The following is a 12,155-nucleotide window of genomic DNA, read 5'->3' as shown; positions in this document are numbered from 1 at the left end:
AAATTAAAGCTGTAATATTATTTCAACATATAAATATAAAATATATGTTATTATTATATAATTAATATTAATAATGTTGTATTAAAGTTACTTAAAATAAATTTTAATAAATAAAAAAAAATTTAAAAAATAAGAAAATACTATTTTATTAAATGTATTAATTAGTGTCAGACATCGGTATAAAGAACTGCATATTTCTTCGTTTTAATATGTCATTATATAATGACACTATATGGTAATAATTAATAACTAATATTTATTAAGTTATAAGCTAATATTATAATTTTTCCTTAGACGGACAATAGTGTCCCGTTTTTCTTTCCAATATATGGGCGCTCATTGACAAGGGGGAAATTAAAGGTATGTTGAGGTGGTTTGCCACCTTAAACTTACCTCAAACGGTCAATCGGACTTTTTTAATATTATATTTATCATAAAAAATATTCAAATCGAATGAAAAAATTAATTTTATATTTATAAATAGACCTTGTATAAAAATGTAGTATTAGGTTTTATTGTCTTAACTCTTTGGTATACTAACAAATAATTTCGAAACCTTTTAATAGCTGATGACAACATTCAGAGTTTAATTTTGTGGTGCATAAATGTTTAAATAGGTCTTTGATTATAAAATACGTACTTACAATAATTGTTTGTAAAATTATCCTCGGTGTGAGAAACATAGTAATTTTTAATTAATCTACTCCACTATATTGCTTGATCTTGAACATTATTTATTGTCATTACAAAACAAGCTTTTATTGAAAACTAAATCCTTCTAAATCCAACTAGAGAATCGTTGGGGTATTATAATGGTATTTCCAATAAAAATATTTTTTCTCTCTTAGCACATCATATTAAAATCGTAAAGAATGAGATACTTGGAAAAAATATTTGGGATTGTTCTGTGAAAAAAAAATTGGATTTAGTATCGTTAGAAATATGGTATATAAAAAAATATATATAATATATAAGAATATTTTATTAGCTTTGTATTATTACTATTCTCTTATTGCAACTTATTATTTGAACAATAACAAAAAAGTTAAATTACATAGGATTTATTTTATTTTAACGTTATTAATTTATACGTATAGGTTATACATTTGAAACTGTATGCTCATTATTATTCGTCTTTTATAAATTATATCAATTTAATGTATCAGTATAGGTACCTATATTTGAAGTAAGCTAAAAAATAATATTTTGTATTTTGTATTAAAAACAAATATTATCGGTGGTGCCTGCGATCAGTGGTCAATTATTATAGTTTTGTAGGTTGTAGTTTAGCTCAGGTGTTACGTGAATCATAAAGATCGTGAAGGTTAATTATAATTTTGTACGACAAAAGTAATGCCTAACGATAGTCATTAGTTATGACTCATGGTAGATAGGTATATAATATAATAACACACAAAATATAAGTTGGATACGTTAAAAATGAGTTATTATATAAAAAAAAAATCGCCATGAACCTGCAAGAAGGTCATTTATTATATTATGTACACGCAAGATAACGGATAATATATAATAATATTATAATGTATAAAAGTACATTATGCACTTGTCGTTTAATAATAGGCGTTTTTCTTATTATAGTACTCGACTTTCACAACGCCTGCAAATACACGTGAAAACACGTCATCGCAATAATGAGATCGACTGCGCTCTCTCGATAAAAAATAAAAAGCTCATTGTGCTTTGAAAAAGGTCCAATAGGTATTACATCGATGATATAAACAGTTAAATATAATTGAATTATGTGTATACATTACAAATACACAACATTGCCTATGGGGACATTTTTTGCCAACCCCTCCCACTCAACCATTAGCATATTAATTATACTATAGGTTAAATTGTTGTCAAAGTCTATAATAGTAATAATACTCACGATAATAATATATGTGAGCACGGTGCAGTTATTGTAAACGAGAATCTAATTAACATTTACAACGCCAGCCGTCCATGCATAAATTATATAAATATTAAATAGGTAGGGAGGTTGTAAGAAGTAGGTATCACGATTTTGTTTTTGACGTATAGAATATAGTTATCTTAGATTTGATTTGAACTGTAAATCATTTTTCGTATACTTATTACTTAATCAGGTCAACTCGCTTATTATAACGAAAAAATCACATTATGTACCTACTTACCTAATGTCTATAGGTACTCTACACAAACAAATAGGTACTATATAGGTATTACTGGTAGATAATATATTTTTATATTCCTGTATACGTATAATCATTGATTTTAAATACTATATAGTATTTAAATTTAAAATGAATGGTATAACCTAAATCTAAATAGGTAGATAGGTTGTATAGGCATTAATAAGTTATTCATCTGCGATTTCGGTTTTAGACGTAGACAATTATATCGATACTATTGTGTATTAATGCTATATATTTTATTTATAATTTACAATGTATATAGAATTATTACTTATCATATCAACAAAAAAAATATTTACTTATAAAGTCTATTGGCTATTTGGCTATAGAATGTCAACATGATACAAAAAACCAATACATTTTTTTTCATTTTTACTAGATACAATTCTATCTGTAAAATAATTATTACAATAAGTATGTGGAGAGCTTGCTTTTTGTAATGTCAGATAGTGGCGATAGTGCGAACAGATAAGTCATCCATTAATAAAATTGCGTGGCTTGAAAAATAAATACATTAATAACATGTATATTACATGTCTATTTTAGTACCTATTATGTTTATACAACAATAATATTGGTCAAAATTTCAATAAAAACGCTAAGGGCGTAGATATCCATTATTTTGTCTATTAGATCATGAATTACATAATGAACCATTTTAGTCTCTTAGATATCTGAATCTCTTATTCAATAATCATTTTTAAATATAATAATGACTTTTACTGTACATGTTAATTTATTAACATAAAATAATAACTATTTTTTTTTATATATATAATTAACTTTAAATTGAATAAATAAGGATGTTAATTTTAGAACTGGTAAACCTTAGCCACCCATCGAATTGTGCACATGATAATATTCAAAACATGAAATATCAAATTTAGTTCTACGTTTTTGCATTATTATGATAGATTGTTGAAATGCGGATATCAAAAAAATCTTTCTCTCTTCAATCCCCCCCCCCCCCCAAAAAAAAAAAAAAATAAAAAAAAATATACGTAACTTAGACATTATTTTTCCAGGGGTAGACGTTAATAATTAATGCGTAATGTTTATATAATTAAGTATATACGTATTGTATCTATAATAAATGTTAAAATAAATAAATATCATATGGTTTTATATGAATATATAATTTATTTTAAATATATTTTAATTTTATCACGTTTCGTTTCTATCGTGTTGAAAAAACTTGTTGGCCTACCTACCGTATATTATAATGTATATTAATAAAATCAGCCAAAGTCTAAACAATAATGGAAGCAACAAGCGATAACCTTTATTTTTGATTCGAAATTTCATCACCCATAATTTGAAATTAACATAATATGATATAATTATCAATATTATACGCACTGTTATTCTTGAGAGATGCGTAGTTATCACTATGCATCTATAATAATATGATTCAGAATCATATCATGTGCGCATGTATTATTACATGCGTAACTGTAGATACTAAATAGTGTAATTGTAATCAATCAAATGATTATTTTGAAATCATCGCGGCGCCATATAAATATAATGTAAAAATTCCAAATATGCCTAACTATGTATATTATTATGTTAGGTGTAGTACCTATATCGATACATTGAAAACCACTTTTGTATACGACGATCGGTCAACGTTTCAAAAAAGAAATAACCGATCAAATTGTATTCCTGCGACCACGGTACCTAAATACTATAGGATATATATTTATATATTAGATAACTTTGTCCTATTAATAAATACTGAAATTCAAGGACATCCGCATCCCTCGACGACTGGACCATAATTAAGGAAAGAAGCTGCAAAAACATGTATAAATAGATTATGTATGTATATCTACAGTGGCAGTGCAAGGGTTTTATCTAGGTAGGGTCACTAGGAGGCCAACAAATATAAGGCCGGGGCTTGCAAAAATAAAATTTCAGCTCTGTACAAAAAAAATTATTATTATAAGCTAATTACAATTTTTTTACTCGATGAAGAAATCGTAGTTATTTCACGTTGACATATTTATTTTAGATAAAATAAAACAATATATACACAGTGTAAGTCAATAAGTATCTATAGACGTATTAAAAATATTTTAAATTATCGTTTTTTGTAGGTATAATTACGATGATTATAAATATAAGGAGGTTGAATTGATCGTAGGTATAATATTATATAAAATACAGCAGTAATGTAGTATATATTATTGTTAATTACATATTTTCGTGCAATTACAGTAAACTATATTTTCTTTTAGCCTGAAACATGACTAATTTATTGTGATTTATTTGTGTAAAATTGGACCAGTGGTAAGGGCATGGAATTTATAGGTAGAGCCAGGGTAGGCGCTATGAATGCGTGTGTTGAAAATTAAGTATAAAAAATCTTGGTGTTTTATGAATGATGGCAATGACTATACATTTTAACAATAAATCTTTATTTTTTTAAAACTGATTGATTTTACATTCCACTTTTAATTTATCTTACAATTAATTACCTAGACTGTAATAATTAAATTGGAAAGAACTGAAGTCAGAAAATATAACATGAGGACTTATTACGTGACTATCTATACCTACATCAAACAGAACGTTTAAAACTAAATTATCATTTATAGGTACACAAAAAAATATCATAGGGCTATAAAGGGCAGCCAATTGACTCAGCATCACCTAGCCATTTAAGTTACTTTTTATTTATTCGAATGATAATCTCTACTAAAATATCTAGTATGTACTTTACCAAGATGTCATACGCCCACGCTGAAACCGTAGAAACCATAGAGTCGTAACTTAACCGCTGGCCATCGATCGCGGCTGATTACGCGTCGAGTTCATTTACATTTTAAAACCTAAACCATCAATCAAAGAAATAATATAACAATCGTTACACCGTAATCGTAACCGTATCAATTATTATTACTATAGACCGTACTTTGGGAAATCGTTACACATTTCTTACGTATCATTATTCATAATATCGTATTATATTCCTAACCGGAATAATACTTTTACTTACTCCAAGGTGAATTATATTGTGTGCATGCATACAACCGGCCTTTTTATCCTGAATTTGCGGTGCCGTTGCAAATTACGATCGTTAATGACTGTCGGGCCGCTGTTTTGCGGTATGACGATCATTTATTTTTACCATAGTACAACATAATATTATTTCGACCGTAAATGCAAACACAACGCGATATAATAATAACGACGGCAATAAACAATAATTACGACTAGGACTACGCCGCCGCCAAGTCGAGGCGAAAAATCTTAACTCGAAAATTAAAAATTAAAAAAACCGCCATACACACAAACAACGGTTAGCCACCGCCATAGAGCTCGAGCGGCGGTTCGCGTTGAGGTCATACCCTTGGTAGTTGTTGTACACTTGCACCGTCGTTTGCTCCACTCACGACGAACTAGTCGGCCGACGAGTCGACCTTGGTGGCGGTAAACTATACCGATATTCCGGGCGGCAAGACCTTGATCCGTTTCGTTGGTCGTTTTTATCGCGGTTATCGGCATCGCGCTGATCGTCCGTCCGCCATTCACCCAGTGACCGTGTTGCTGTTTACACGCCCGTTGAACACTAAATCATGAGTGGCAAGTGAGTACCTAACATCTCTACGATTGTAGTTTCCTATTACTTAATACTATACTTTTATCCAAATTAACAGCCTATTGAATTTAGCAGTATAATACGCTTACTGTTTATACACATTTGCGATTGACATTATTTTTTTATCGATAATCGCTGACATGTCTTACTTGCTTCGCAGATCGGACATCGGACTCATCGGCTTGGCCGTTATGGGCCAAAACCTCATACTCAACATGAACGATCACGGGTTTGTCGTCACCGCCTACAACAGGACCGTCGAAAAGGTTGATGAGTTTCTAGCAAAAGGTGCAAAAGGCACGAACATCGTTGGCGCTCACTCTTTCAAAGAATTGGTTGATTCCTTGAAAAAGCCACGCAGAGTTATGATGCTTGTCAAAGGTACATGAGTAAAATTTACAGTTATAATCGAATAATACTGATGTTGACACAAGTAGATTATTCTATACTATCTGCCTTTCATCAAAATTGTCTCATTTTGAAATTAAACTTCAGATCATAATAGTAGGTACCAACTACCATATGCATGTGTAGATTTTTGTGTCTGGTGCAGCATTTATTATTAACTTTTAACCAGTCCAACAGAATAATAATCATTTAACTTATTTCTCTCATTAAAATATAGGTAAAATTAGTGAAATGTTGATATGTAAGGTAAAAACAATTTACTTGATTATCATTCTGTTATATGATGTAAATATCATTTAATTTGTGGTATTAACATTAGTTTACAATTAGGCTATAGATAATGGGTCATGTCTGTATGTGTAGTCAAACAAATGTGGATATATCGGTATAAAACCTAAGACTCATTTTAGAATTTTCGGATTGATAAGTAATATTATAATTTTTTATTTGATCATCAATATTGAACATTTATGTTTTTTCTTAATTTTAAAGTTTTCTCATACTGTTTATTCAAGCCTTTTAAATACATATTTACCAATCTATTAAATCTAAAACAAATTTTTAAGTGTAGTGAAAGTACTATTTGAAAGCTACAATGTACACTTTTATTATAATAAACATCTGGACTCGATATGCTGCTACTGTAACACCTAAGTTGTTATATTACTGTTAACTCCTTTATAATATTTCTCATTAAATTAACAATGATTGTTGAATGTTTATGAATTAACTTTAAAGTACTGTTAGTAGTACTAATAAATTACTACTTCTAATAAGTTATATTATAGTTTTAGAGTTTAAATATAAATATTACATATAACAATAACCCATATATTCAAGAAATTTATAATACCTACATAATATTAAAAAAAAAAAAAAAAAAAAAAAAAACAAACAATTCTTTTATATTTTAGTTAAACTGTAGAATTTCTTATTGTATATTGTTCTTTAGTCAAAAGACCATCTCTGATTTTTTCAAACCTCTGTTTATGTGGTAACACTATTGCTATAAATCCGAGATCATCTGGTTTATTTAACATGATATTTGGAGTTTCTGCTAATTTGCTATTCATTTCCACTAATTTGCCTGGAACGGCGGAAAGTATTTTGTGCTCTTCACCGTCAGAACAAAGAACTTTGCATAAAGTAGATCCTGCCTGTACAATTTGAGCTCCTCGTTTTCCTTTTCCTGTCATAATATTGCTGAGGCGATGAGTGTTCTCTGATACTTGGAAATCTATTTTTTCAATGGTTTTGCCCATTAGAACATGACTTGATGCTAACGATAAGATGCATAGATTATTGGAATGAATTAACACACTGTAGTCTTGATTGGGTTTGTCGTTGACATTGGTAGCGTAACGAGATTCAAAGTATCGTTGAACGACAGTTGGTGGAACACCTTCAGATATTTCAACAGATTGTTCTATTGATGGAACTGAATCATCATCAATACCGAAATCATAAACGTTAGGTTTGTCCATTGTTACACAGTTTACACGGTATATGGAAGTTAAAATTGATAGATAGGTTTAAGTTTCGGTAAAATGTTAAACAAGTTATTAAAATTACTGATTTTTTAAGAATCGCTGTTTAAAAATAATAGACATGACAATCGACAAGTTAAAATTTAAATTTTAACTTTCGTGTTTTAAGTTTAAAAACGTGCTACTGATAACGGATAAAGTGTTATCTGAATGTTATCGCGGTATAGAAATTAACCTGTGATGTCATTAAAACCAATTGTACCAACTGAAAATATTTACATTTATTTGGATGCCTCTTATTTTTGAATTATGAAGGTAAAATGCTAAAAATTAATTTTTATTTGAATTTTATATGTATTTTAATTTTTATTCATTCTGTTATCGGACTGTTAATTAATTGTTAATTTATATTAAAAATCATATACGTATAATAATTATAATTATTTATATTTATTTTTAAATAAATATTTTGTTGTACTTGAAATATACATTTTTTACAATTAAAAATTATCAAAATATAATTTTGTCATACATTCAAGAGTTTAGGCATTATCACAATAACTTTAATAAAGTATATTTTCATTAAAACATTAGAAAATGTACTAAATATTTTATGAGTATTCATGAAATGAGTGCTGAACAATTTTCAGGCCTGATGCAAACTATCTTTTAATTTTTCACGCACCTACAGTTTTTAATCTATATTTTTTATTTTTTATTTAGTAATATAAATATTATTTTTAAAATCTTTTTATTATTTTAAATAATGGTAATTGCCTCAAAAAAAACTTTGACATACCTCTGTTTGAAATCAACTTCAAAGTATAACATTAGAAATGTTAGTTTTTTCATTGAGTAATTGTTAATTATTATTTTATTTTTGTTTTAGCTGGAAGTGCAGTTGATGATTTTATTGCTCAACTTGAACCGTTACTGGAAGAAGGTGATATAATTATTGATGGTGGAAACTCTGAATACCAGGATACTCAACGTCGAACAAAAGCACTTGCCCAAAAAGGTTTGCTGTTTGTTGGTTCAGGGGTATCTGGTGGTGAAGAGGGAGCTCGATATGGTCCATCATTGATGCCTGGAGGAAATCCAAAAGCCTGGCCAAATATTAAGAATATTTTCCAAGTGAGTAGTCCTCAATATGAATATTGTGTTAATATGTTTTTTCTATAAAATATAACAATTTGTAATTTTGTGGGTTTTTAATCATTAATTTTTTATTTAACTCTCCTATCAACTTTTATTTAACATTGTTTTATCTATATTCTATAACTAAATTAAAAAATTGTAGAAAATATATAGTTATTAGATAACATTTGCTTTGTTGGACATTTTACATTATCATTATATTTTTTTATTATTTTCAATTAATGAGCTTTTGAAAATTTTATAATACATTTATAGAAGCAAATATTAATCTGAGTATACAGCCTGTTAAAATTATTATTTTTTTAACTTAGCCTTGATTTGATGAATATTTCCATTAAACCAATAAAAAACATAGGTGTTTACAAGTTTATTCATATCATGCCTACAGTTAAAAATAGTTTTGTTTATTGTCCTAATGATCAGTACAGGGCTATTTGGGCGTGTCATTTGATTATATTTTCATATTTCCTCAAGGCAACTGTCTACCAGATTTATATTATATTAATACAATATCTATCATATTGATATTATAATAATGCCATGAAAGTAATTACTTTCACTTTGAATGAAATTTCAAACAATATAAGAATATTGTAATTTAACCATTATAGTTAAATTAAATGTTTTTATTATAACTATTAAGAATTTCAATTGTGTTATAATTTTGTATGTAACAATGTCTAATTTTTAGAGCATTGCTGCTAAAGCTGATGGTGAACCTTGTTGTGATTGGGTTGGTGAGGATGGTGCTGGCCATTTTGTGAAAATGGTTCATAATGGTATTGAATATGGAGACATGCAACTTATCTGTGAAGCATATCATTTGATGAAATCTGCTTTAAATATGAATAATAAAGAGATGGGATTAGCCTTTGAAGAATGGAACAAAGGCGAATTGGACTCATTTTTAATAGAAATTACAAGAAATATTTTACAGTTCAAAGATAACGATGATGAATATTTAGTTGAAAAAATCCGTGACGCTGCTGGTCAAAAGGGTACTGGAAAATGGACTGCAATTTCTGCATTGGATTATGGTGTTCCGGTCACATTGATTGGAGAATCTGTGTTTGCTCGTTGTCTGTCTTCATTAATTGATGAGAGAGCAGAAGCTAGTAAAGTTCTTAAAGGACCAACAGATACCTTTAAAGGAGATAAACAAGCTTTCTTAAAAGACATTGGAAAGGTAATTTAATATTAAATATGGTTGAAATCAGTAACTACAAATTTAAGGAACACGTTTTCTGTTTGTAATTACTTGCTTATTGTATATGGTTAGAAAAAATGGATGTTGTAAACATAATTTATATAAAAAAAAGTTCTTTATTGATTCTGAAAACCCATACCTAAATTTAATCTGGAATATGATAGTTTTCTCATTACTGAGTACTGATATAATAATTCCTTAGAATAAAACTAGCGTGATCTCAATATTACAATAAGTATACATGACATTACAGTATTTGAGTTGATTATTGAATTAGTATTTATTGGTAATATATTAATGATCAAGGACATAGAAGATAATTGCTTTAGTACTAAAACTAAGATTTAATTATTTTATGTAACACATCTAAAAAGAAAACAAAGTCTAGATATTGTTTATAACATTACTCTAGTTTAGAGGTTCCTAAACTTTTCATGGCACGACCCATTTTTGAAATTATTTAAATTCATAATAATATAGATGACCTTATTTAAGTTATTTAAAAAAAAGTAATATATGTCTTAAAAAGTATATTATTTAAAAATATAACGCGACCCATAGTTTGGGAACCTCTGCTCTGGATAGAGGGGAATTTTTAGAAAAATTAGTATTATGATTTATGAAAAGAGATATAGAAAGTGTGAGATATCTGGTATAATGGAGAGAGGCGTTAAATTGAATATTGTGTTCTAATAAGAATTGATATGCCAATAAGGAGATTATAAAAATAATCTGTTGCTTCATATTTAGAATTTAGTGTAAGCAAGTTTTAATATATGTGATATTTTTATTAATTATTATAAACATAAAAATACCAGAATTCTACATAAATTCAGAATTTTTATAATTATATGTTAATTAATTATTATGATTAGTTATCCAAATCTTTATCTACCAAAAAAAATATATTAATATGCTTGTTGTGATTTATAGAGTATTTAAATTATTTTAATAACATATATTACAAATATTTTTGTTACTATTTAATGTTTATATTTTGTTTTCAGGCATTGTATGCATCTAAAATTGTTTCATATGCTCAAGGATTCATGTTGATGCGAGAAGCTGCAAAAATACACGGATGGAACTTAAATTATGGAGGAATTGCACTCATGTGGCGTGGAGGATGTATTATTAGAAGGTTGTGTTCATTAATTTTTTATTTCAGCTTCAGATAAAATTATTTTGAAAGAATATGATTTTAGTGCATTTTTGGGAAAGATTAAACAAGCATTTGAACTTGATCCAAATCTCAAGAATTTATTACTCGATCCATTCTTTAAGGATGCTGTACACAACAGTCAAGTAGCTTGGCGCAAGGTGGTTGCTTCAAGTGCCATGCTAGGAATACCCACTCCAGCTTTCAGTACGGCTCTTGCCTTTTATGACAGTTATCGAAGTGCTAGGCTTCCTGCCAATTTATTACAGGTAAAACATATATTAAACATAAACTTAATATTTGAAATGTGTTATACAATTTGCAATTTTTTTGTTTTGTTAGGCTCAACGTGACTATTTTGGTGCTCATACATATGAGCTATTAACAGCTCCAGGAAAATATATTCACACAAACTGGACTGGTACTGGTGGTGATGTGTCAGCTAGCACGTACAAAGCTTAATTGTGTAACCAGCATTGATTGGCTGTAAATTATTATACTTTTGGGACCAAACACATTAACTGGGTTTATATATTCTCACAGATTGCTTGTTGAAATTGTTTGTTTTTGTATTTAAATAAATATAATTTCATCTACTTAAAATTTAAAATAACATTTGTATGCTGCTGTATTGTAAAACATGATTATTGTTATTCCCTTTTTTAAACTTTTATACTTGAATAATGTACTGTTATTGTTGAAAATGTATTGTTTTGTCGAAAATCTTTTTTGTAAATGAGAGTATAATATATTATTTATTAAAAGTGGTGAATTTTAGAACAATTCGAGTTTATTAATTATATATTCTTATGTTAGTGTAAAAGAAAATAGTTACAAGTTGAAAGTTGGTGTTAAGTGTCTAGTTATCAGTTACTTTACTATTTAACGTATACCATGGTTTAGGAGTATTAATTTTCATTGGCTATTTGGTTGAATGTTCCTAAGATAATCA

At 28.1% G+C, this 12,155-nt stretch overlaps 2 protein-coding genes and 1 long non-coding RNA gene across 3 annotated transcripts; 1 reads left to right on the top strand and 2 right to left on the bottom strand.

The window, feature by feature from the left end:
- Nucleotides 1-3,281: 3,281 nt before the first annotated feature.
- LOC112603444 lies at nucleotides 3,282-5,475 on the bottom strand. Its single transcript, XR_003115166.1, has 3 exons — nucleotides 5,182-5,475; nucleotides 4,906-5,014; nucleotides 3,282-3,974 (listed from the first exon to the last, which is right to left on the bottom strand). It is a non-coding gene; the product is annotated as an uncharacterized LOC112603444 (long non-coding RNA).
- Nucleotides 5,476-5,664: 189 nt separating this feature from the next.
- LOC112603442 (6-phosphogluconate dehydrogenase, decarboxylating) lies at nucleotides 5,665-11,799 on the top strand. The gene is made up of 7 exons (XM_025351995.1): nucleotides 5,665-5,772; nucleotides 5,945-6,165; nucleotides 8,569-8,813; nucleotides 9,529-10,023; nucleotides 11,052-11,185; nucleotides 11,250-11,472; nucleotides 11,546-11,799. The coding sequence occupies exons 1-7, from the start codon at nucleotides 5,762-5,764 to the stop codon at nucleotides 11,663-11,665; spliced, it is 1,449 nt and encodes a 482-aa protein (XP_025207780.1). The 5' UTR covers nucleotides 5,665-5,761; the 3' UTR covers nucleotides 11,666-11,799.
- LOC112603443 (protein Simiate) lies at nucleotides 7,074-7,809 on the bottom strand. The gene has a single exon (XM_025351996.1). The coding sequence runs from the start codon at nucleotides 7,674-7,676 to the stop codon at nucleotides 7,107-7,109; it is 570 nt and encodes a 189-aa protein (XP_025207781.1). The 5' UTR covers nucleotides 7,677-7,809; the 3' UTR covers nucleotides 7,074-7,106.
- Nucleotides 11,800-12,155: the final 356 nt, after the last annotated feature.

The sequence above is a fragment of the Melanaphis sacchari genome, unplaced genomic scaffold, assembly GCF_002803265.2.
Source record: "Melanaphis sacchari strain LSU unplaced genomic scaffold, SCAv2.0 Contig108_pilon_pilon, whole genome shotgun sequence".
Taxonomy (NCBI): domain Eukaryota; kingdom Metazoa; phylum Arthropoda; class Insecta; order Hemiptera; family Aphididae; genus Melanaphis; species Melanaphis sacchari.
This window is presented reverse-complemented; position numbering and strand designations above follow the sequence as displayed.

Coding starts and splice junctions, on each gene's coding strand:
- LOC112603443 (XM_025351996.1), bottom strand. CDS start 7,676: ATGGACAAACCTAACGTTTATGATTTCGGTATTGATGATGATTCAGTT.
- LOC112603442 (XM_025351995.1), top strand. Junction 6,166..8,568: donor AGTTATGATGCTTGTCAAAG/GTACATGAGTAA, acceptor TTTTTGTTTTAG/CTGGAAGTGCAGTTGATGAT. Junction 8,814..9,528: donor ATATTAAGAATATTTTCCAA/GTGAGTAGTCCT, acceptor TCTAATTTTTAG/AGCATTGCTGCTAAAGCTGA.